This window comes from Dermacentor silvarum, chromosome 5, assembly GCF_013339745.2.
Source record: "Dermacentor silvarum isolate Dsil-2018 chromosome 5, BIME_Dsil_1.4, whole genome shotgun sequence".
NCBI lineage: Eukaryota > Metazoa > Arthropoda > Arachnida > Ixodida > Ixodidae > Dermacentor > Dermacentor silvarum.
In genome coordinates this window covers 141,710,739-141,737,625 of record NC_051158.1, presented here as the reverse complement: position 1 = coordinate 141,737,625, position 26,887 = coordinate 141,710,739, and the positions used below count along the sequence as shown (strand labels likewise).

At 45.8% G+C, this 26,887-nt stretch overlaps 1 protein-coding gene across 7 annotated transcripts in view; it reads right to left on the bottom strand.

The window, feature by feature from the left end:
- Positions 1 to 26,887, bottom strand: part of LOC119453786 (uncharacterized) — a 139,964-nt gene that overhangs the window by 78,093 nt on the left and 34,984 nt on the right. For 6 of the 7 annotated variants that reach the window (XM_049668512.1, XM_037715841.2, XM_049668509.1 and 3 more), the window contains 2 exons: positions 15,788 to 15,882; positions 2,488 to 2,579 (listed from right to left, as the gene is read on the bottom strand). In XM_049668512.1, coding sequence (XP_049524469.1) covers positions 2,488 to 2,579; positions 15,788 to 15,851 — 156 coding nt within the window. In that variant the 5' untranslated portion in view covers positions 15,852 to 15,882. Of the gene's footprint in view, positions 1 to 2,487; positions 2,580 to 15,787; positions 15,883 to 22,287; positions 22,419 to 26,887 lie in introns of all 7 variants that reach the window. The other variant, XM_037715843.2, reaches the window with a different exon arrangement.

The window sequence follows — 26,887 nt, the reverse complement described above, 5'->3', positions numbered from 1 at the left end:
CCTTGGCCACTTGCGTTTTCTTCGTCCCTGATTCAACAGCTCTAATTATGGCTGCCTTTTGATCCAGAGCGATAGCTTTTCGTTTTCGTTGCGAGCAGCTGCTACCGTAAGTCATTTTCCTGTCGTGCAACCGGAAACACGGCGTAAAAAGCAAACGGGCTGACCGACCTACGCCCGCTTCCGAAACACAGCAAACGAGAGCGAACAGCCTGCTAACAGAAGTTACGCTTGGACAGCTTGGCTTGGCCTGAGGCGTTGGCGGTGCGGCGCAGCCGCGGGAGATGTAAACTGGTACATTAAGAGGCCCGCAAAGTGCCGCGCATTTTAACAACTCAGTATTTTATGTCTAAAGTGGGCGGTTAATTGTCATTTTGTAACGAAAATGTTTCGTTATATCCCTTGATCAGTATAAAACGTTTTCGTTAAAACGAAATTTTAAACACATATGGGTTTCTATGGGGACTCTCAAGGGGAATTAAGATTCTTTCGTTACATCCAAAATTTTGGTATAAACTGTTTTGCTATAACGATATTTAAGTGTACTTATAAAATGAGTGTAAAGACTGCTCTTGCAATTACAGAAAAATGTTGTGCGGCTTCTGGTGCTGGCGTTAACTGTGAAAAAAAGTTCCGGTTTTTTGGTTTGGACTATGGGCCACAATGCCAACACACTACGCAGGCATTCAGTGGAAAAACGTTTGCGCTATTTAGGTGTATTTCTCTCAATCTATAGAAATAGCAACACTTATTGGTCGGGAGAAGTTGGAAAAATTCAACGTAAAGTGAATTAATTCATGGCTACTGTGGAATTTGTCAATGTTCAGTCGTGCTGAAGTGCGCAACGTGTTCTTAGTTTCCCGTATCATGTATGTGCTGCAAGTGCTGCACTGCTCACGACTTCGCATTGAGGCCTTGCATTTATTTATATGGAGCTCGAGTTGCGTATCGACATGATTATCTTTTCTCCCCTTCAACGGGGTGGTCTAGGATTAGTCCATCTCTTCGTCAGGCAAATCGTTTCTCGCCCGTTCTTCTTTTGAGGCAGTCACCATCTGTTCTTGCGTGAAAATTTACAGCTCCGATTAGTTCATTATCTGCCTAATATAGTAGTGTCATCAGATGCCAAAGATGTCCCACAGGCTCCTTGGGGATTTCTCAAGGAGGTCCTTGACATATTTCTTTTCTTGAAAGTTAGATTCAGTTCCGAGTATATTTTCACTGCGAATCGAAAAGCAGTTTCTGCTGCACTGTTGCACAAAATTGTGCCAGTTCCTTTGTGTCGTGCATCTTATTTAAATCAGCCTTATCAGGACGTACTGATCCAGGTCCGTAAAATGTGTATACCTCCGGGAGTTAAAACATCTTTTTCTTTAAATTGCATTCGGACACACTTTCTGTTTAAACCTGGTTGAATTGGAGGGGCTGCTTCGTACCTTGGTCCACGAACTGTCGACTCTGCCCACGTGCTGAAACCATGCATCACTTTTCATAGATTGTACGGATGCTTTATTTTTGGGGGACATTGTCCAACGGATGCTTAAAAAGGATATTGACAACGCTCCATACTCAATTAGGTTTCTACCATGTCTTCTCTATGGCTTGTTCATAGTTCTGGGTTTATACAGCCTATAGAGATCTAGACTGTGCGATCGCCATGCCGAAAGCTCGCGACCTACAAGATCCTTCAATCGTGAAAAGTTTGAAACGCTTATCTGAGAAGTGCGTACACTGCGCAGGAACTTCCGCCTGACTGGATGCACTTTTTGGACGCATGTGTGTGTTTCTTCGGAAGATCTGGCGTGCCGCAGTGCTAGAGTAGCTGACTCCCTCGCAGAGTGCCTGGGTTCCATGCTGACGGGAACTGGGTACTTTTTCTCATTCCTGTTGATAGCTGCGACGGGCACCGGCGGCGGCAGGCACCACGCCAACCGAAACTGTTATTGGAATGAACCCATAAGAGCTTACGCTGTAAAAAACCGACAATCGGTTCATCGTAAACTTGCGTCCAAAGGGTGTCGTAGAAACCACGCCAGTAGTAGTAACCGTCTTGCCAGATGTAATCGTCTCACTATCGTCGTCGCCGTCACATTGCTGCTGCCGTGACACACGCGCTCGCGTAGACACACAAGCGCTTGACTTGCACAAACATGTTGGTACACCTGGCAACGCTTTCTAAAATGACAAACGATGTTCTCTTGCCCGCTACTTACAAAATGTTTCGCCTAAATGTATTTCGACAGTGCACAAGATCTGCAATCATTTAATTATCAAGAAGGTAATTGATGTAAATGGTTCATTTTGTAAATGAATTGCTTTTTTTTCTTGCCTACGATGTCCGCCAAGGCGATTAACTCCTCTTCATTGACGTGACTGGAGTAAACATGGTATGCTTTCTTTTCAATGGGTTCGATGTAAAATAACGACACAATGTATACGAGGTTCCTCTCTAATCAACCAGTAAACAGGAATTCCGTTTGAACTGCTCACCTGTTTTACAAGCTGCATTTTTTCCTCAGGTGTCTGCGGTTTCAGGGGTTTTTGATCAGTTAGTGGTGGGGGTTGCAAGCTTTTTTGAGGCCCTGAAAAAAATATTTATACACAAAACTAGGTTTGAGTATGTCAACTGCATCCAAAAAGATTTATTCGCATTGAAGACGCCGCACTATGCGCAATACTACTTGGACTACATGTATTTTGTGCATTTTATAGCATAGGTCATTCATGGGCGCTATAATGTAAAATGATTCCAAACTGTTTTGATTCCAAGCTCATGACTTACCCCTACATGTATGTTGCAACATACGAATTTTTGCTGATGACTGCGTGATTTACCATCCAGTTTCTAATGCTACTGACGAAAACACCTTACAACAAAGTCTTAACAACGTGCAGTCTTGGAGTGAACAATGGCTAATGACTCTTAATCCCAACAAATGTAAGCATATATATTTTACTCGCCGCCTAAACCCTTTCCTGTCCTCTTATACAATAGTAAACGTTCCCATAGAATCAGTAGAATCATTTAAGTACTTGGGCGTAACACTTTCTCATGATCTCAGTTGGGGTACGCATATTTCCAACATACTTTCATCAGCTAACAGAACTTTTGGCTTCATGAGACAACACTTGCGTGACGCCCCGCAGAACGTAAAACTCCTAGCTTTCAAATCCCTTATCAGACCGAAAGTTGAATACGCATCACCCATCTGGAATCCATATCAAGTCTATCGTGTTAACGCGCTCGAGTCCTTTCAAAACCGCGTCGTCAGATACATCCGTTCATCATACTCATATGACGTAAGCGTATCATCCTTAAGAGCAAAATATGATCTCCAGCCCCTTGCACGTCGTCGCGCTACAGCCAGCCTTTGCCTCTTTCATAAGTTTTTTTTTTTTACAATTCCCTAATTCACGCGCCATATATCACACCACCCGCACGCATATCGCTACGAACTGGACACCCATTACAAGTCTTACGGCCACGCTCCCATACAACTACTTCTTCTTCGTCTTTTTTTCCCGCACAGCATCAGACTGGAACGCCCTTCCCCACCACGTCGCTGAAATCACTTGCCCGACATCGTTCTTCGAAAATGTGTCTTTGTTGGCTGAAAAATAATCAGCTTTTTTCACCGCGTCATTTTCCCCCCTTCTTTCTGTTTTTATGCACTTGCGAAATGTAGCTTTCTTGTAGTTTTATGAATACCTGTGTTTCTGTTGCATCAACTGTACCCACCCCTTATGTAATACTCCTAGCAAAGGGGTCTTTAAGGAAATAAAACTGAACTGAACTGAACTGAATGACGTCAAATTTACGTAACCACCGACGCTTGCGTGACGCCCCGCAGAACGTAAAACTCCTAGCTTTCAAATCCCTTATCAGACCGAAAGTTGAATACGCATCGGGCGGTGACCGCCAGGGTTCTCTGAACAACCCAATCAAACACTCTCCTCGTGTATAGGGTGCCACCTTTGTTCGCTTCCAAAACCAATAACATTGTCTACTCTAAGCGGTTTTTCTTACCTTATTGGCTGGCAAGAGGCGAGGAGCACACTCTAGTGGAGTAGATTTCAATGGGGCCGAGCCAGCACAGTGAAAATAGATAACCCATGAAGAGGGTGGTGCCGGCTACTCCGATTAGTCCGCTTCGCCTTACTTAGCTTGCGGTGGCTGGTCGAATATCGCGGCAGCGTGCAACTGAAGAATAAGAATGCCGCTAAAACGGATCCTCAGCAAGGAAGAGTTGGCAGAGCGATGTCGTATGCATGCCGAAGGGGCTCGATAACCTTTTCCTGCCGCGCAAAAAGGTTTATGATGCGCAAATAAATATATGCTCACTGGCAGGTGCGAGTTGCGAGAGCCTGAGCGATCGGCGAGCAGCCATCTTCTATTCCTTTCCAACAGGGCAGTCTGTGGCTATTCAGAAAAATATAAGTTTTGTTCGGCATATAATGCATTTTTTCGCATACACGTCACTTTCACGTGGCGAGTTTTCGCGGTTTTGTGAGGTCGCGTGACCGACTGACGAAGTGGGCGTGTCCAGAAAACATTGGACCAATAGCAGAGGGCTAATGGTGAGAAGGCGTCGAATCAGGAATGATTATTTTTCTTTTGTGCGGTTTAATCATGCATAATCAGTGTGTACACGCTATGTCAGGTGGGGAGCTATCGCGGTTTTCGTGACGTCGCGTGACAGACAGGCGAAGTTGGGAGTGGCCCAAAAATAGTTTGACCAATCGTGGCGGCTGATTGCAGAAATTAGAATCAAAACAGTTTGGAATCATTTTACGTTATAGCGCCCCATAAGTATCCACCACAGCTAAAATATATTGTCTAATGGCACTAAAGTTACAGAAGCAAGCAAAAAGCAGCAAATTCAAATTCAATGGTACAGTAACCGACAGCATCACGCCTCGCCCTATTCCTTCAGTAAAAGCGGAAAAGAAATTGTTGCGTTCAAGTGTGTATGCAAGAGTATAGGCAAAAGAAGATGAGCTGGAAAATGCACCTTAACAACCATAGCCCTTTCTCCCAGTTTTCACGGGGACCAGAAGTTTTTAGCCAGAAAATTAGAACCGATGAAATTCATTTGTCACGCCTTGGTAGATATATGGCACGAATTTGATTTGCCAAAGCTAGCTGAGCAGTTAGACCGTCACTATGAGTCTATTTTATGTCCACTGAGGAATAAATGCCTCCCGCAGTTGTCAGCAATTACAGTGGTCTTAAAAGCGAAGCTTCTCTTGCTAACAGAGGAGCTGGAGCTTTGTGAACATAGGACCGCATGAGCTGCGTGGCTGTTCTGTCGCCGAATAGGCCAACCAATCACAGCGGAGGAGGTGAGCGGCACAACCGCTGGATTTCTTGCATGTGTGAAAAACTTTATTGAAAGCACATGGAGATAGCTTGAGGTGGCCCGGAGAGGGCCACCTCTTCCTTCACTACCAGAATTCGCTACTCTCCGTGCATCCGCAAAAAAACAAAACAAAAAAAACATGTACAATTACAAGGACGGGTACAAACAAATTAGAAGAGAAAATTTGCACCCAGCTCGAGCCTTGCTATTTAAGGCTCGAGCTGGGTGCAGAAGGACAAAAACATGCCGGAGCAAATATTTCCAACAAGATATGGCATGTGTAGGCTGTAGCAAAAATCCGGACACCACGCACTACAACCTAATGGAAGGCGAAGGGATTTACCCAGCGAGACCCGGATGTAACGTACACTTTCCAGAAGCGCTTGGATTTAAAGTTAACGGCAGCATCGACCGTTTAGCAGTGGAGTTAAGCAAGACATAAGGAGAGGATGCCGAGGACTGGCTTGACCATTTTGACTGGGTTGCCAACCTCAATGGCTGTACGCACGAGCGTAAGCTACGCTACGTATACTTCGCTCTTGAAGATTCCGCGAAAACATGATTTGAGAACCACGAGCTGACACTGACGTCATGGGAAGAATTTCGCCGGCAGTTCCTCAACGGCTTCGCCAGGGCAGACAGGAAGGAGAGGGCCGAGTTAGCAATTGAGGCAAGAATTCAAGGCCCGAAAGAGCGAGTGACGGCGTGCGTATTGAAGACATGAATCGACTCTTCCGACATGGGGACCCTTCTATAATTGAAACAAAGAATGTGCGCCACCTAATGCGTGGCGTGAAAGACAAAATCTTTGCTGGCCTCATTCTAAATCCGCCGACGACACTTGCAGAGTTCCATGACGAAGCCACTACCATCGAAAAGGGCCTTCAACAGCGGGCCAGGCAATAGAACCACGACGCCGATATTTCAAGGGACCTCTGTGCGGTTACCCTCGGTAACGACATCGGCGCATTGCGAGAACTCATCAGGCCTGTCATCAAGAAGGAACTGCAGAAGATGCAGAGGGCCACAGCCCCTGTGAGACAACTTTCGATTGCGGAAATGGTGCGCGTCGAGGGCCGACAGGCCGCCCATGTTCCTGGACAGTACGATGCATCACATCAGGGACAGCGTGCTGAAATGAATTACGCTGAAGCAGTACGCCATCCACCACCCTCAAGTGCGTACAGCGTGGTACACCCCGCTCAACAAATGGACCTAAGCTTCAGGCCCCGCAGCCCACCGCATATCACCGAAGCAAGAACTAGGAAGAGCGACGTCTGGGGCCCCACAGACTACAAGCACCATTGTTTTCATTGTGGCGAAGCGGGTTACATCTACAGAATGTGTCGTTATCGTCATGTGGGGCTTCGTGGCTTTTCGCCGAATGCCCCTCGTCCACGACCTGATGAGCGGCTGCAGGAAATAGAGTTTCGTCGCGAATAGTCGAAATGTTGAACAGCGATGGCACGAGCCCCGTTCGTCGGCTCCTGCTCGTTAACGGTCACCATCACCAAGCCAAGCCCTCTCTCGCGTCGCTCACAGACGCCGTTCGCCTAGCCCAGTGGGTGGGAAAAATTGAGCTCAGCGACCTCCTGAGGTGAGGCCGCTGACGCCGGCTGTACGCAAGATCCTTCACTACGACGACAACGACGAAAACAGAACGACGCAGACGTACTGACGCATTCAAACACCACACGAGAGGTAGTAACGTCGAACATTCCTGTTACCGTAGACGGCGAAGAAATAACAGCATTATTGGATTCTGGAGCGGACACCTAAGTTATGAGAATGTACCTTGCCTGCAAGCTGAAGAAACTTTCTACCGAGTGGACTGGGTCTCAGATTCGCACTGCAGGAGGCCATCTGCTAACCCCGGTAGGAAGTTGCATAGCGCGAGTGAGCATTCGTGGGGTTACGTACCTCGGAGGTTTAATTATCCTCCCAAGTTGTTCGCGGAACCCATTCTGCGAATGGACTGTCTGCAGACTAATGGAGCCATGATTAACTTGCAAAAGTCGCGGGTAACGTTTTCGACGGCACAGGCCTTAGCAGGGAGCAGAATTGACGACACTTATGTCAACGCCTTGAGGAATGTCGACGAGAACATCACGGTGCCGCCAAAGAGCAGCGTATTGACCCTCGTAACCTGCGACACATTCGACGACTATGGGGGTATTGCCGAGGCAAATATCCCTCTGCTGCTCGAAAGACACATCTGCTTCACCCGGGGCCTTGATCCAATACAGAATAAGTGCTCGAAAGTTTTGTTTTCGAACTTCAGCCATGAGGTATCAGCACATCCCTCAAGGTACAGCTGTAGCATTCCTGAACGACATTGCTGACTTCTCCAACGTCGGCACGTTACAAGTGACTTCACCGGATGCAACAACTCACGCTAGCCTGAGTGCGCGCGTCAACATTCATGCTGACTTAGCAGATGTACAGAAGGATCAGCTGCTGGGCCTAGTGACCGAATTCTCTGGCTGTTTTTCCACGAAATCTAAAGTCCAGCGCACCATCGTTACGCAACACCGGATATTTACAGACTTGGTGCAGCCTGTTCGTCAGCATCCGTACCGCATGTCACCTATGGAGCGGGAGGCGATTAAGCGTCAAGTTCAAGAAATGCTAAATGACGACGTCGTTCAGCCATCGACAAGTCCGTGGACATCGCCTGTCGTACTAGTAAAAAATAAACACCCTCCGCTTCTGCGTTTACTACACAAGGCTTAACCGAGTCGCCAAACGCGACGTTCACCCCCTGCCACGGATGGATGACGCTTTCGACCGTCTGCGTCATGCTAAGTTCTTTACTTCGTTAGACCTAAAGTCAGAGTACTTGCTAGTCGAAGTGGACGGGCATGACCATGAAAAAATCACCGTCGTGGCTCCCAACGGGCTATACAAATTTAAATACATGCCTTTCGGTCTCTGTTCCGTTCCTGCTACGTTTCAAGGAATGATGGACACTGTACTTATTGGACTAAAGTAGCAGACTGGTCATGTGTACCAAGACGACGTTGTTTTCTTTTCCAGCACGTTGGATGAACATCTCGCCTGTCTACGAAGTGTCCTTATCGCAATACACAAGGCAAACCTCACCATCAAGCCTGAAAAATGTTACTTTGACTTCCAGGAACTCAAGTTTCTAGGCCACGTGGTAAGCTCCCAAGGTGTACGACCAGACCCAGAAAAGCTCGCTGCCGTTGCCGAGTTCCCTCATCCTAAAGACAAGGAGGCTGTTCAGCGGTTCCTGGGCCTCTGCGCTTACTACCGACGTTTCGTTGAAGGCTTCTTAAGGATTGCTGAACCTCTCACGAGACTGACGGAAGACCAAGAGCAAGCCTTCATTCAACTGCGCAAACGCCTTTAATCCGTGCCAGTGCTGGCGCATTTTGATACCACTGCAGCAACTGAAATTCATACAGACGCAAGCAACGTAGGACTCGGAGCCATTCTGGTTCAATGACAATTAAGGCGGGCGCAGAACGTGTAATTCCATACGTGAGCCAAAGTCTCACAAAAGCAGACCCTAATTATTCAACCCCCGTAAAAGAATGTTTAGCAGTCGGATGGGCCACCAGCAAGTTTCCACCCTACTTATACGGCCGGCCATTTCGAGCGATCAGTGATTACCTCTCGCTCTGATGGCTTGCCAATCTACGAGACTCTTCAGGTCGCCTCGCTCGCTGGAGCCTCCGCCTCCAGGAATACGACATAACTGTTGTCTACAGATCCAGCCATAAGCATAGTGACACGGACAGCTTGTCACGTTTGTCCATTCGCTTGAGATCCTCCGACTTGGAGCTAGATTTGCCATTTCTTGGTGTCGTTGAGAAGGTGCGCATAGCTGACTATCAACGTGCAGACTCTGAGCTGCTTCCAGTAATCCGATACCTGGAGGGACCTGACGTTATTGTGGCACGCGCATTTTCACGCGGATTGACGTCGTACTGCCTGTGGAACGACGTCCTCTAAAAGAAAAATTTCGAGAACAGTCAGAAAACGTTCCCTCTCGTCGTTCCGACGGCGCTGAGCGAGGAAGTTTTACAGGCCTGTCACGACGATCCTAGTGCCGGCCATTTAAGCTTCGCGAGGACATTAGCGTGCATACGGCAGAAATACTATTGGCCGCACCTATTTTCGTTGGTTCAGCGCTATGTGCGAACGTGCCATGACTGTCAGAGGGGTAAAGTTCCACCCGTCAAGACAGCCGGCCTCCTTCAGCCTTTGGATCTGCCTCCGGTACCCTGCCAGCCACTGGGAATGGACCTTCTTGGTTCGTTCCCTACGTCATTCTTGCAAAACAAGTGGATAATTGTGGCAACTGACTATTCAACTCACTATGCGAAGACGAAAGCTGTGCCGCGGGCAACTTCTGTTGAAGTCGCCAGCTTTTCCGACCATAACATCGTGCTTCGTCACGGTGCACCCGCTATACTCATTACTGACCTCGGCGCCGCGTTTACAGCAGTGTTATTGCTACAAGTCATCCCGCTTACGCACACCGACCACCGAAAGACCACAGCCTATCAGCCCCAAACTAACGGCTTAACAGAGCGCTTAAACAGAACATTGGCCAACATGCTCTCCATGTACATTGATGTGCAACACAAAACCTGGGATACAGTTTTACCATACGTGACGTTTGCTTCCAATACCGCTGTGCAGGAGACCACCGAGTTTACACCATTCGAGATCGTTTACGGACGTCGCACTACAACCCCTTTAGACGCCATGCTCCCGGCATGAACACCACTGAAGAGTTCATGAAGAAAGCCGAGGAAGCTCGCCAGCTTTCTCGGAATCGCATCCACACCCAGCAGAATACCGACGCCTGCCGTTACAATCGGACCCGATGGAACGTCCAGTACTAACCAGGTGACCGCGTGTGGGTGTGGACACCTATCCGACACGGTGGGCTCTCTGAGAAATTGTTGCGCCGCTATTTCGGCCCCTGTGAAGTTTTACGCCGCCTCAGTGATGTGAACTACGAGGTGATGCCTCAAAGCTCTGATCCTGGTTCGAACTGACGCCGTCCCCGTGCTGAAGTCGTCCACGTAGTACGGATTAAGCCGTACTGCACGCACTAGGGATAAGCACCCCTCACAAACCGGTCAAGCATTGTGTACATTCCTGTATGTTTCTTTTATTGCGATAGCAATTATATTGACACTTCAACCGCATTTCTTACGTCGGCGTCGCCGTCGCCGTGAGGTTCCATATAGATAAAAGGTTCGCCGCGCGCCGTATGCCCGAGCGGAAGCGTGCGGGGACGCGCGCTGTCACGGAGAGCGAACGCGCTCAATCTCCCACACGCAAGGAAGGAAGCGGGAAGCCAGCGCCGGAGGGAGCGGGGAGGGGGGGGGGGCGCACTTCTACTCTGCCAACAACCGCGCTCGTCGCTCGCCTGCACCGTCTCTTATCTCCACACGGCTCTGACCTTTGTATGCGCTGTGCATTCGCCGCTCAGTTTCCGTTGAAGCAATAGACCGCACGAACCTTCGCCCGCTGCGGCGTATGCGCTTGCTGCCAGCGTTTTGACAGTCGTTGTCTGCAGTCATTCAGTGTGATCTATTCATGTTTGTTTGTACGCGTTCACACCACGCTTGTTCATTCAGTTAGTAATACTCGGGCCACATTTTCCAAAGCACGCTACACATGCAATGCTGCCCGGATCGGCAGTGCAGCGCTACCGGTATGTCTCTTCGCACGCGCTGCCCACGGGAAGCGCTTCTCATAAACACCACCGTTTCACACGCGCCCTCTCGTGGTCATCGAGTCTCTCTTCATGTTGGTCTACTTACGCCGCAGCACACCTGCTTACTTAATCAGCTCATGTTTACTACAATTCATATTGCTACCAAAGCCGCTCACCTTACTTCGTATGACATTGCTACCCGCCGTGGTTGCTCAGTGGCTATGGTGTTGGGCTGCTGAGCACGAGGTCGCGGGATCGAATCCCGGCCACGGCGGCCGCATTTCGATGGGGGCGAAATGCGAAAACACCCGTGTACTTAGATTTAGGTGCACGTTAAAGAACCCCAGGTGGTCCAAATTTCCGGAGTCCTCCACTACGGCGTGCCTCATAATCAGAACTGGTTTTGGCACGTAAAACCCCATAATGTAATGTATGTATGACATTGCTGTGTTGCTATCGCATTCATTGGTTCGCCCTTAGGGCGAAACTGTGACATTTTTTGTGTGTGTCTTTTCATGTTGGCACTCTTGCCCATAGTGCTCGCTAGACTTCTTGGGCTAGACTTCTTGCAAGATATAACAAGCCGCAATGGGAAGTACAGGTGTGGCACTAAAGTAACATCCTGTACGCCACATATGAACTCCTAACGTAGTATCCTAAGTGCAGCAAGTTAGTACGCGCACTAGGCCACACCTTTAGTCAGTGAGATCGCTGCGACGTGACGTGTACAATCACGCTCGCACTAGGCACACCTTTAGTAAGCCAGAACCATGAAGCAAGCCAGGGATACCAATAAAAAAATTTGCGCAGCTTGCACTTGTGGCGCAAGGCTAAAGAAACAGCGGAGCTGATCGGAATCTAGCTGGTCCTGGCCATACGAGTTAGGCATTTCCGGAATTTATTGATTATTGATCGATTACGTATTGATTTAATATTGATTGGCAGTCGCAAGGTATTGGCCACGTATTTGGGCTAGGCTAAGCATTACCAAGTCATCCCCAGCATTTTTCCCGGAATTTATTTATTATTGATCGATTGTCGAACAGCTATTGATTGACTATCAATTGGACATCGCATAGTATTGGCCACGTATTTAGGCAAGGCTAAGCACTACCAAGTCATCCCCAGCATTTTCCGGAATTTATTCATTATTGATCCATTATCGATTACCTATTTATTGGCTGCTGGAGAAGATGGAATAACAGTCGAATTATTCAAAGAGGGAAGAGATAGAATGCTTCCAAAGCTTGCGGCCCTTTATACGCAATGCCTCACACCTTCAAGTTTGCTATAGAGCTGGAAGAACACCAACATTATAGTGATCCATAAGAAGGGAGCCGTTAAGGAATTGGAGAATGATAGACCCTTTAGCTTGTTTCCAGTATTGTACAAAATATTCTTCCAGATAATTTCCAATAGAATCAGGGCAATACTTGACTTCAGTCAACCAAGGAAACAGGCTAGCTTCAGGAATGAATATTCTACGATGGATCATATTCATGTCATCAATCAGGTAATCGAGAAATCTGCGGAATACAATCAACCTCTCTATATGTCTTTCATAGACTATGAAAAGGCATTTGATTCAAAGAGATACCAGCTGTCATAGAGCCATTGCGTAATCAAGGAGTACAGGAGGCATACTTGACTATCGTGGCAAATATCCACAAGGATTGCACAGCAACTTTGGTTCTCCGCAAGAAAACTAGAATGTTACCTATCAAGAAAGGGCTCAAGCATGGAGACACAATCTCTGCAATGCTATTCACCACATGCTTAAAGTATTCAAGCTTTTAGACTGGTAAGGCTTAGCAGTGAGGATCAACGGCGAATATCTCAGCAACCTTCGCTTTCCAGATGACATTGTCCTATTCAGCAACAATGGGGACGTATAACAACAAATGATTGAGGACCTTAAACGAGAAACTGGGATTGAAGAGTAACATGCAGAAGACAAAGATAATGTTCAGTAGCCTGGCAAGGGAACAAGAATTCAGGATCACCAGTTAGCCTCTAGAGTATGTGAAGGAGTACATTTATCTAGGTCAATTATTCACAGGGGATCCTGATCATGGGAAGGAAATTTACAGCAGGATAAAATTGGGTTGGAGTGCACATGGCAGACATTACCAAATCCTGACTGGGAGCTTACCACTGTACAATCATTGCATTCTACCGGTGCTAAAATACGGGGCAGAAACTTGGACGTTAACAAAGAATCTCCAAACAAGTTAAGGATTGCATAAAAAGCGATGGAACGAAAAATGTTAGGTTTAACGTTAGGAGACAGGAAGAGAACTGTGTGGATCCGAGAGCAAACGGGGATAGCCGATATTGTAGTTGACATTAAGAGGAAAACATGTAGCTGGGCAGGCCATGTCATATGTGGCATGGATAACCGGCGGACAATTAGAGTTACAGCATGAATACCGAGAGACCGGAAGCGCCGTAAAGGATGGGAGGAAACTAGGTGGGGTGAAGTTAGGAAATTTGCAGGCAATTGGAATCAGCTAGCGCAAAACAGGGGTAATTGCAGATCGCAGGGAGAGGCTTTTGTCCTGCAGTGGACATAAATATCTGCGGATGATGATGATGAAGCACTACCAAGTCATTCTCAGCATTTCCCGGAATTTATTGATTATTCGTCGATTATCGATTAGCTATTGATTGGATATCGATTTGCTATTGCAAGATGAAGCGAGGCGCAGCTTTGCGCAGTGACGTCATCATTAGGCGAGTTTTTGCGAACGCTACGCGGGGAAATTAAATGCCTAAACAACTACGATGTTAAAAAAAAGTTAAGCAGCCATGGATTCAGTGAACCGTGCTCGTCTCGAAACCCGGAGGCTCGGATTTCTGTACAAAACGTACTTTGTGTACAAAGACCTCCGTGAGAAATGTGACGTCGATCTGAGCATATTTTGTGGCGTTGGTCACCTTTCGTCACGGTGCAATTTCACCAAGGTTTCCGCCAAGGGCACCACCAAAATAGACGCCTAAGTCTTTCGCTTGACAGAAAATAGATGAAGTTAAAGCTTCCTCAAACATGCAAGTTCATCTAATACAGTGAGCGGTAGTAGCATGAATACTTCTATCGTGCCAACGCCAACTAAGCCTTGCTAATGATCACCATCTCACCAGGATCACCAGGATTTGCATACTATGAGACACACGCATAACGGGGGACTGGCCAAGAAGCGGGCGGTGCATATCCTGCCAATACCAACTAGTCATTGGAGACAATCCCCACGTCTCCATGATGATGATATCCATTCTATGGCACACACCTAAAACTGGTAGATTCGCTAAAAAGCGGCACCTATATTTAAAATAAAGAAGAAGAAATTAAGTAATATAAGGCACTTTAAGGGTTGTCACAATTCGTAGCATTGGCGCACTACGATTTCCTTTACGCCAATCACGCGGGAATGAAATGCGGACATTTAGAGCATTTCATTACCCGATTTACGAAACCTTCGCTTCACACAAACTTTATTATGTGCGTTGGGTCTCACATAGTCTTCATGATCTGTAAGCTTATTTAGTAAATCAGCATATTATTTAATCAACTGAGTGTTTTCGCAGACAACGATAACGTGCGCCATGCTTTACCATATGCGCTTCGTGTGCCTTACCTGCTTTCGCACCTACTTTCATGATTATCATTGTGCAACCACGCATATTTTGCTACATCTTTCTACGCGTATTATTCTGCTATCTGTGAGTTGCACTAATAAATGCTCGTTGCGTTTTGCGCTTATATACGAGCATCCCTGTGTGTGCCTTAACATCGCAATCACACACCATGCACTCTTACATCATGCATTGTGTTCTGCGTTACATCTATACTAGAAACTTCAATGCAGACGTATTTATTCTTCAACGAATTCCACCACTTGTCCAATTTCATGTAAAATACTATTCATTTCAGCTAAGTACATGTAGAAAAATGTAGCAAAATATATGTGGTCGCACATTGATAACCACAAAAGTAGGTGTGAATGCTTCCATGGCACACGAAACGTATATGTTGGAGGAATAAATACATAAACAATGGGTTCAATTTGTTTACATTCTGCCTCAACATTTATGCAACAAACCCCCCAGTCGAGTGAGCTGACGCAATCTTGTGTACTCGATTACGTAAACGCGTATTTATGTGGCTGAAGTGAATATATGCAATGTACTTCAGGTTCAACAGTATTCGCAATATGATTTAACATATTTATGACCATATGGAATTTATTTTGCTGCTTTAGGCATCCCTGTTCGTTTATTTCGTCTTTACAACCTGCTATTTATTGTAATATTTAGTTGTTCTGTTTTTCAGCTACGCGTAGTTAAAATTAGGTTCTGTTGCCAATTACTATTTTGTTTGCGCACTCGCTCTGGGCGACCATTTGTAAATTACGATGCTTTCGTAAGCAATGGATTGTTCATACCGCACCCAGAAGTATTCTATGTTCTTGCCTGGCATTCCATTTTATTTGTCAAAATCAATGTTAGCTTTATTGACTTTTATTTATTTTAGCTTTATTTTGCTTTATTGAAAACTGACATGAATGAGGTTTGAAGTGATGACATTAATTTGATATCATCAAAAAAGCTAACAAAAAATGCATGCAGAGACACTATTGACGAAGGACCAGAAAACATGGTAGGTTAACTTGCAGTTCATGCCCTCTGTGTCTGTACTTAAATGGTAAAATCTTTTCAGAAAATTACTTACGTTTTGCGTGGCAAAAAAACGCCAACACGTAAATAACATTAGCAACACAAAACCAGGTTCTCATAGCTTTTCCTTTTGAGGGCCCAAGCGTGATCCTAGAAAGAAAAGCGATAACGATATTTTCATGTGTTCACAAAATACATCATTTGTAAAGGGCGGGAAAAATACAAGGGAAATGAACAAATATTAGTATGTGAGCGTTTCATTTGCATGTTGAAAACATTCATACTTTCTCCACCGGCCAACGCAATGATCACTGATCGGGGATAAATTGTAATCTCTACTTTTGGCTCACGTTCTCGTTTGGTTTTGTTCTCGTTCTCATCATCAGCTATCAACAAATCTTAAGTACACGAAATTAATTATGTGCGCACAGTAGTAAAAGTAATTCAACCTGGAGAGTGTGGCACAATCAGACAGACACATTGGTGTTTGCCTTTTCACATCTGATAACCTTATTACGCGAAAGAGCCCCTTGCCGTTAGGGCTGAGGTGTTAGGAACACTTGAGAACAAACCCTCCAAAGAATTTTTTCGCAATGTGCACAGATACGAGAATAAACATACGTGTAAATTTGTAACATTTAAAAGCCAAATTCTGAGCTTGCCGGAGATTTCAGTGGACGGGATGGTGTGAGGCTGGCGAGGAGGGGCTGCTGAAGTAAGACGGGTGAGAAAGCTTTTTTTTTCATGCAATTTGTTGAATTGATGCAGAGTATGTCCCTGAATTCATTGCGCACTGATGTTGAACTTTACCTACCTGCATTGGCATTCTAACGGTGCTAACTTATGAGGCAGAAACTTGGAGGTTAACAAAAGAGCTCGAAAACAAATTAAGGACCGCACAACGACCGATGGAACCAAAAGTGTTAGGTCTAACATTAAGAGACAGGAAGAGAGCGGTGTGGATCAGAGAGCAAACAGGGAAAGCCGATATTATAACTGACATTAGGAGCAAAAAAATGGAGCTGGGTAGGCCTTGTATAGCGTAGGATGGATAACCGGTGGACCATTAGAGTGACAGAATGGATTCCAAGAGAAGGCAAACGCAGTCGAGGGTGGCAGGAAACTAGGTGGGGTGAAGTTAGGAAATTTGCAGGCGCAAGTTGGAATCAGCTAGCGCTAGACAGGAGTAATTGGACATCGCATAGAGAGGAATCCGTCCTGCAGTGGACATAAATATAGGATCATGACGGTGATAATGATTGTGATGATGATAGTCTATCTTCTGTTTTTGTCGGATTTCAGGTGTCTTGAAACCAGACTTCTGCGTAACGAAATACATGTAATTAATTACATTTGTGGTAATTTTGTAATTTCACAGCTACATTTCGGGTGTCTTGAAACCAGACTTCTGTGTAACGAATTACATGTAATTAATTACATTTCTGGTAATTTTGTACTTTTCACTACGTTATTTACTCTGTAACGCTCGCTGTAATTCAGTTGCTTTTCAATAGGCAATTACATGTAGCAAGTAATGTTTCGACAAAGCAAGTTCTGACAAGCCAGGCAGCTTTGAGCACATAAATTCCGCGGGAACTACAAAGTTCAAAAGGTTTAAAACGCGTAAGTGGCGTTACCTCTTTCCCACAATGAGCGTTCTCCGGCTACGCCTGGATAACCTGAACATGGAACGCTTGTGGATTTTCACTTCACTTGGAAGTATGACTTCTAAGGTTTCTATTTAAATACATTTCTATCTTTCTCTCTTGGAAGTGATTATAGGTGGCCTTCATATCCGGTAAGAGCTGCTACTCAATTCTTCTTCGCTTAGTGCTGTCGATGATTTCTATGATATAAACATAAATACCCCTATTTGTGTTACATTACAGTAGAGATTTGCACAGTTTAAAAAAAAAGAGTGGACGTTAGCTGGCGTTCGTTGCTATTTGTCGCGTAAGTCAGCGAATGAAGAGCGCTGAAAGGAGGTCCACCACATGTTGGCTGGCAAAGTGAAACAACGTTTCTACGGCTCGGTAGCAATGACTACTTCGGATGTGGATGGCAGGGAGTCACGCAGTATAATTTTTCAATTTTGCGGCGAAGCTGTATACCTCTACCAGCCAAGGAAATTTTCGTGTCGGCGTAAGCAAAGAACGCCATACCCGATACCGGCTGTGTGATAGGTCCGCCGAGCTGGGGGAGAGAGAGCTCACAGAGAGAGTGAAAGGAAAGTATAAAAATAGCATCGCGCAGCATAGCGGATGCCAGTTGGACAGAAGGAGTGAGGCAGGTGGTGGTGGGACGGGTAGAGCTGCTGCCGACGCCGACCGCGTTCGTGCCTGACGCGCCCGGTGTCCGTGACTGCAGCCGATACCTCTGGTGGTGGCTCGGTATGTTTCGACCAGAGAACTGGACACTAGTTGCCTCCGAAAGATTGAAGCGAGAGCCAGGAAAGCTGAAACCAAACGTCGCAGAAGAGAACATCCCCACTTCAAATTGAGAGAAGCTGAGGGTTAGCGTAGGCGAAGAAATGAAGTTCCGCAGGATTGTTAACGTGGCCGGTTGACTTCATCGCGATACTGCGCAGAACATCGCGAAGAAATACTGAGCGCCAGGAAACTAAGTGTGTGGTTGGGCACTACTTTACTAGGCTTTCTCCAGCTCCGCTGGTCAGTGGTGTGTGCGGTAGCAGAGCAATGCATAATTTTTTTCCTTGGCCTGTTTGAAGCGCTTTTTCCTAGCCCCAGCAAAAATGAAGCGCTGCGCTTCATAGAGGAACCCGACCCAAGTATCGCGGTATTGGGTAAACGCAATCTTTTGAGGAAGGTGTTCGTACGTTACTGCACAGTCCTTCGGTCTAGCGCGAACATTCAGCGCATTTTCAATGACGCTGCAGAAGTCTTCACAAGAAAACGAGGGAAGATTACAGAAAAAAAAATGAAAAGCGATTATTGATCAGTGAATATCAACAAGGTGTGTCATGTTTATACATATAGGCGCGATTGTAACGCTAACGTAATTGACTAGCTTTATAAATTCCTCGATTACCCTTGTGGAGTAGTAATTAGCAACCGTAATCAATTACATTTGTGAAAGTAGGCATTCTAACTGTAATCGGCTACCTTTTTTCTGTTATGAGTACAAGCCAGCTTGAAACATTCTTCCGCTTGTTCGTGCGCGAAATGGTTTAGTGGAGATGTTAACATCTGTTATATTTAGTGACGCGCTAACAACTTGATGGCGCAATGTATACCACATAATTCTAGCAGCAAGGAATCCCACATATTATGGTAGGTATGCAGGCGAACGGCGAAGGCCAATGTGATCACCAATGTTATCTGGTAATTGTCTGGCTTGCGTGTTCATCCGCATCAGTTAAGGTCATCATTTGCGCTTGCTACCTCCCACTAGATCAGGAAGATTTTTTCGTTCAGCAGTTCAATTCTGGGGTTTGACGTGCCGAAACACGATACGATGACGAGGCATGCCGTAGTGGAGGACTCCGGAATAATTTTCACCACCTGGGAATTTTTCGCGTGCCGTCAATGCACGGGACACGGCCGTTTTTGCATTTCGCCCGATCAAAACGCGGCCTCCGTGACCCGAATTTTGATCCTGCGAGCTCGTGCTTAGCGGTGCAACATCACAGCCGCTAATCCACCATGGCGGATTCCTTCAACAGTTGCGCAAGAGTACTGAAAGTGCTGGCCAGCAATTTTCCGCGGATAACACTTATATTTTCGGTGACTTTAACCTACCGCATATCGATTGCTTCCAACTGTCGTTTACTAATCAAACTGCGGCCGAGGTCGTCAAATTAGGAATAGAATTTAGGCTATTTCAGGTGGTGTCTGAGCCCATACAAGGCTACAAAGTCCTCGATCTGTTATTGCCTAATGTTCTTGTAACAGTTGGCGCCACGTCTTTCCTGGAAGGTATCAGTGGCCTTAAGTTACTAAATATGCATGTTAAGATTGCGTTACAATTGGCGGGCGTCACGGTCAAACAAATTCGTGATTATAAAAGGGTACATATGTGGATATGAACGCAGATGAAACTACGTTTTAAAGTGATGCATTCCAACCTTATTTTACTTTTCGAAAGTTCAGTTAGTGAAAACTGGGTTCCTTATAGATACGCTATTTTAGGTATTTGTTGATAAGTACGTTCCCCTAATTACAATAAATAAATTATAAGTCTAAACCCCGGTTTAACCAGCATCTTCGTACATTACGAAACTAAAAAAAAAGCTACTGTATAAAAGCGATAGAAATTCGAGCTCTGGATTCGCATGGTCACTCGTCACAAAGATTAACTAAAGAAGTACTGCACCGAAATAATCTCAGCCAAAAACAAGTATTACTTACATGACTAGCCTCCTTTCTAAAGACTGACCAAGAAATATTTTGGCGAACAATCGCTCCTGATCGTCTCACCCACACCGTAACTCTCCTTAACGATGAACAGGCAGTGATGCCCGATCAACAATTTACGTTCAAGTTTAACAGGTTCATTACCTAAGTATTCACCATTGAAGATCATTCCCGAAAGCCGGTTGTTTCGGATCTCGATTTTCGACTCATGGCGACAGTTAACATTACAGCAGATGGTATAGCAAAACTAATATCAAATGTCAATGTTTCTTCCACAGGCATAGATAAGACAAATTCCAAGATAATAAAAAATACCATGTTCATCTCTAGCCGAATCTTATGCACCATTTTCATGAAGTCGGTATTATTAGAGCTGCTCCCGAATGACTGGAAAAAATTTTTTCGCACAAGACGGGGACAGAGAAGAGGCTACACCACGAGCTCACAATGACACCCTCAGGTCATCCTCACACGAGAGCTTCGAGGCATTTTCGATATATATCAATGATTTGTTTTATTCTTTACTCCAGCCTTGTCTGCTTTCCTATGTACAGAATTGCATCGATAGATTTGGAAGTGTCGCCTTTATGTATGAAACAGGGGTGTCATGCAGTGGCTTTTTCGAGCTGTCCAGTTTTTACATTCAGTCTACTTGTATTCAGTGGAGTGACCAGCCATTTATGCAGAAGGGGCCCGGGGGATATGTAACGGCTCGTGCATTGCTCCCCATTCTGAGCGATTTGTTTTCAGCTGAACTGGACAGAAGCCTCAGCGGTCGTCCTCATGAATTTAGCATCACAAAGACCTTTAGGTACGCTGATGACTTTTAAAATCTTTCTTAATAGCAGGTCTGGTTGTTTCAAGACGCTAGCTACAGGCGCACTTTCCTTCGTATGTCAGGGCTTATCACCTGTAGTTTTAACTCGTGAGTTGCTGTCTGACGGAAGCTTAGGCATTCTCGACATTTGGTTTTTATTCCGAGACAATCGTATGTACTGGAAATACGAACCTCGTGCCAATAAGCCCCTGCTCCCGTATGCGTCATCGCACTCAAGGCTGGTAAAAAGGGACATCGCGAAGTTATGCCTGTCCAGTTCTTTATGCAAGTCTTGCGCAGAGTTCATGACCGACAGCTTCTCTAAACAGATTCTTCACCTCAAGAACGCGGAGTACCACACGCATGTCCTCGTCAGCGTTGCTGATGGCATTTTGAAGTGCAAGTCACCACAAAACAACTTATGCTACTCAGTCTTCCACAAATTACAACAATGTTGCGCTATTCCGTACATCCACGGCATATCACATCGACTGAAAAGGATTGGCCAGCGGGCCAGTGTAAAAGGGCTTTTCTTTTCCCTCCCGATAAACTATAATGTCTGTGGAGAATGACCAGGGTGTGTGCCCACAAAGAGTTTGTCTGCAAAAAGAGACATCAGTCAAAGTTCAATAACTACGTGTAAGGAATTGTGTACAATCTGCCTTTAAGCTGTGGGACCAAGTGTGTTGCTCAAAGCGGTTGGTGTCTTAACGAAAGGCTTCGGGAGCATCGCCACAAGGTCTTCGAAATTAGGGGGGGGGTACTGGATGCACACTGATCCAATTGGCAGCGTAATCAGGCAAAATGCCACAAATAAGGCCAAATGTAGTCCGGTGTATAATGCGTGCTCAATTGTTAGCAACAGCCATAATCGGTTGAACAGCGAGATCATCGAAGGGGAATTGATTGACAGGTGTATGAAACCTGTACGTCAAAACCTTCTATCACCCTTTCTAGGCAGGAGTTATCTTTCTTGCGTTTCAGAACTGGTTTCGGCACGTAAAACCCCAGAAAGAAGAAGAACATGCACAGAGTGTAATGGCTGACATTTTTTTAATGCGATTTGCATTATTTGCGTAATTCAGGCATTTTGATGCTATCTATCTGGGTAAGTGCTTATGGTCGTGATGCCCCCGTATTTAATCTATCGCCGTCATTCCAGTTCCGTCATCTAAATCTCGTCATGCGGTCTTCGTCACGCCTTTCACACCGAACTAATGAAGCAAGTATTTAATAGCGTGGACCATTAGGTGTGCGCTTGTGGTCGTGATGCCATCGCGGTCGTTACATCGTGATCATTCCATTTTCGTCATACCATCACCGTCACACGATTTTTGTAGCACTGACATGCATTTGTTGTCTCACCAGAGTCTAGACGCCATCGTGGTCTGTCCGTTATGGTCACTTCAATGTAATAACTCCGGCATTTGTCATCAAAAGTATCGTCATACCGTCGTCATCACGCCATCGTCGTCTTATTGCCGCGTCGTAGTCACCTTCAAGAACACAGTAGCAAAGCTGTGAATTACGAAACCATGGATTCATTGGGCGAACTTGTGCCCACTAAAGCAAGTGGCACTCGAAGCACAACGATAGCGGCGAACACAGTCGGTGATCGTCGAAATCGAATCAGCTTGTCAAGCGCGCCGGCTTTTATACATCATTGTCGAAGGTTTTACTATAATCGCTCGTGCCCGCATTGTTTTCAGAAACTACTACACAATTCTTGTTTCGCATGCAGACGGGGTGAGCGCGACCCCGACACGCAGCTGCCGAGAGGAGGTTACGTTACGGAGGCTGCGTTTCGGGATCGCACTCCCCCCGTCTGTGACCGTCTCTGGGCACAGCAGTGCCATGGTGCCTATGATACATCGTGTCCATTTTGTGACACTAAAATTCAAAATGTTACAGTGTCACACCTATTATGGACGTGCCCAGGACTTCACCGAAGCCGTGTCCGCCACCTACGGGCAACAGGCCTTCGGCCTGGCCGCCCACCCGACCTCTAACGTTGGATTCATGGACCATATCATCGTTCACTTCTACATTTTTAGCATGAGTCAAGTCTGTTCGTGTATTTTTGATATGCTTTGTATTATGCCCAAAGGCTAGCTTTCGAAATTAAAAAAAAAGCATGCAGTCTGAATTCAATGTTCGTCAGCAGCACACAGCGTATAGAGCAATCGATAACATTCGCGAAACTTGCGACACGTGCGGGCGCGTCCTGCTGTGAGCGTTACAGTTTAACATTTCTTAGCAGGTGAAATGCGGTCAGCGGATACAGATAAAGTATGCATGTCAATGTATTCGTCATGCATCCGTTGCCATAACATCGTTGTGATGTCGTGGTCGTTCCATCATCCTAAATTTAGCTGTGTCATCTGATTCTCGTCATGCCATCGCCATGCTATTGTGGTCATGCACTCGTCGTCATCACATTATCTTCATACCGCTGTTACGCCATCGTCGTAAATTCGTCGTCATCGTACAGTCGCCGTCATGCATTTGTTTTCATACTGTCGTCGGGATGCTGTCGTGTTTATTCTATCTACGTCACTTCATCCGACTTTCGTCCTGCTGTTGTCGTCAAGCTATCTTCATTTCATCGTCATCTCACACTGATCATACGATTATCGTAATGTCATCGTCTTGACGCCTTCATGGTAAGTATATGTGACAATGTTGTCTTCACGTCATCGTCTTCACACACATTGGTGGACATCCCCTTGTGTACATGCCGTCAATGTCATGCAGTGTTTGTCGTTTCATCCAGGTCATTCCTTCTTAGTCATGTTATCCCCATCGCTGCGTCGTCATCATAAAAGGCACGCTGTCATTCCCGTAATAGACATTGGCAAGCGGGGGGCACATCAACGTGAGTCAGGGGTGCAGCCAGGGAGGGCGGGGTCTGATGGGGCTTCAGCCCCCCCTCCGCCCGATATTTTTTCGTGATGGCATGCACCAGCATACAAAACAAACACCGGCACCGGGAATCATTTTCGATTTTGTCTAAACTGTCTTTTTCACGCTCGAAAAGACATTTCGGCACGAACATAGGGAACTCAGGCTGGATTTCATTGCGACGCCCTTGCACCTGGAGTCACATAACGCAAGGAGCCCTATCCGAGCACCAACTTTCATGGGCTTTTCGATAGCGAGCGGGCGTGTTGCGGCATCTCGCAGCGGCTGCGGAATCTACGGAGCGCATGGATTTCAATTCCGAAACTTTATGGGTATAAAGTTCTCATAAACTTATGACGCGAAAGGTGGGAAGACATTTCCAAACGCGCTACCAGGTTAAATCCGCTCAAAACTTCGATCGCGCCCTGCGGAGCAGTTTTTCAGGCGCGGTTTTGCTTCGTCAGTCAGTAACTGGCCTTAATAATGGAGTTTTGGAAGCAGCAACGCGACGATGCGAGACGGCCCAAATACCAAGTGTGCAGCAAGCGCTTGCGCTCGCCGGATGGTAAACAAGGAAAGCCTTTCGCACTCGCCTTGTCGGTTGCGGCAACTGAAGGCACAGCAGCATGCCATCACAACGAAGTTCTTGTCCTAACACGTTTGATCCGTTTGTGCGTACAGCACTTTGGTCGCACACGGCCGAGAATGGCGGTCGGAGCGCGCTGGAAAGAAAAAAATCTACAAAAGCGCCGAGCGTGCTTCCACGTGACACGGATTGGCCAATGGGGGAGTGGAGGAGGCTTGGGCGACAGGAGGCGGCGAGGAGGAAACGCCGGGGTGAGCGCGGTGCCGGCAAGATCTAAGAATGTCGCTACTTTTTATATACAGGGGTTTTAGAGGAGGCGCTGCTCTAGAGCACTGCACGGGCCCGGGCCGTCCGAAGCGTTTGTCGGCGCGCTCCGGCCGGGCCCGGGCTTAAAGCCGCGGGCCCAGGCCGGGCTCGGGCTTGAGGATACGGGCACGAGCCGGACTCGGGCTTGAAGCCACGGGCCCGGGACAGACTCGGGCACGCTTATTAAAGGGCCTAAGTAGGCCTTCGAGCACACGCGACCGTTATGCATTGCATGGTTCAAGGCATTCTGTGCCAAGCTGAACTGACACGTTCAAGATGACTGTATATCTTTCAAAGAAAGTAGCAAAACAGATGAAGTTCTCATTTTTAACAGCGGAGCTGTTTCAGCCAGGCGTAATGTGTCTGCTGAATCCAAAAATGTGGGCCGATCCTGGCAGCAGTGCAGAAAGGGTCCAAGCGCAATGGCACACACACACCTGTGAACTACCGAAGCTGAGCCTGGATAAGTCTAGCTAAGAATGGCGGGGACTACTTAAACTTAGTCTGTCATCGATAGACAATTGATAGCCAATCAATAGCTAGTTGATAATCGACCAATAATCAATAAATTCCGGAAAATGCTGGGGATGACTTGGTAGTGCTTAGCCTAGCCCAAATACGTGGACAATATCTTGCGATAGACAATCAATAGCCAATCAAAAGCTAATCAATAATTGATGAATAATAAATTATAAATAAATTCGGGGAAATGCTGGGGATGAGTTGGTAGCGCTTAGCCTAGCCCAAAAGCCAGGACTAGCTAGGTGCCCATCAGCTCTGATGTCTCTTTAGCATGGCGTCGCCAGCGCTAGCTACGATAATTTATTTCTTTTCCACAAAAACGAACATTGTTTCCGCGTAAGGGAAAATAAATTATACAAAGAACCACTCCACAAACCTTTTCCATGTTACCGCTTTTGCGATTGCACTATTACTATTGTCGATACTATTGCATTATTTTAGCGCTAAGGCCATTTACACTTCTGCTTCAATGCATAAAACAGCGTTTTACTAAAAAGTTAACTGGAACGCCAATGCATTTCGTCGGATACATTGAAAATTAATATCTCGAAACTGGCTCAGTCCTGAAAATTCGTTCCAAGTGGATATGCCTTGCGAAATCAGCGGCTACAATTCGTAGAGTTAAAGATGTGCCGTAAAGTAATAAATAAAGAGTTAATTAGCGTAATTACGTTAATTATTCAATTCGGCGTTTTGACCATCCATTAGGTCCTCCATATCAGTATTAGCTTGGAACTACATAAAACAATTAGCCTCCTTAGAACGTCGTCGCATTAATGCGGACACAAGAAATCCTGAGATATGGTCAATTCCATACTTCAGAACATTCAAAGCATCACTCGTTAATACATAACCTACCATTCACATTGAAGAAGTATATAAACGTCGATAATTTCAGTAAGAAAGAACTCAGCTCATACTTTGTTCGCTTGTAATGCATCTGATGTGATTATTATACCGCCTTTGTCTATGGTTCTGAGTATATAATGTACAACCTGTTTCGTTTTCTTGGCAAATGTTAATCTTGTAAAATTCAGTCTCATGCTATGTTGTATAGCTGGTGTTGTGGTGTTTTGTATAGCTAGTATTGCTATTGTAGTGTTGTTCAAAATGCATTCTGTTAAAACTTATTCCCATTCTGTTAAATCACCGTGACTGAAATGTTCTGTGTCTTTCCGTTCATAGCTATTTCGTCCATGAGGAATTCCAGTGACAGCTGCAAAATATCTGAATGGGTATATTCAGATATATTCAGAATCGGTATATTCAGATATTCAGTACATGTGCGCACACTGTTTGCTGTACTATTGGCATGCCTGGTCTTTTGGGTCACGTCAAGCTAAATATGTAGCTTTTGGTCCAAAATGACCGTCCAGCATGTAAACTAGAGAATAAATTGATTTGATTTTATTGATTTTGTCGGACACTTTGAAAATTGATATCTAGAAAATGGTTTAGTCCTGAGAATTCGTTCCAAGTGGATATACCTTGCGAACTCAGCGGTTATAATTCGTAAGCTGAAAGATGTGTCACAAAATGAATAATTAAAAAGGTAATTAGCGTAATTGTGTTAATTGTTCAATTAGGCGCTTTGATTTGTCGTGGAAGTAATGGCCGCCTCATCGAGTAGTTTAGATCAATGATTATAAC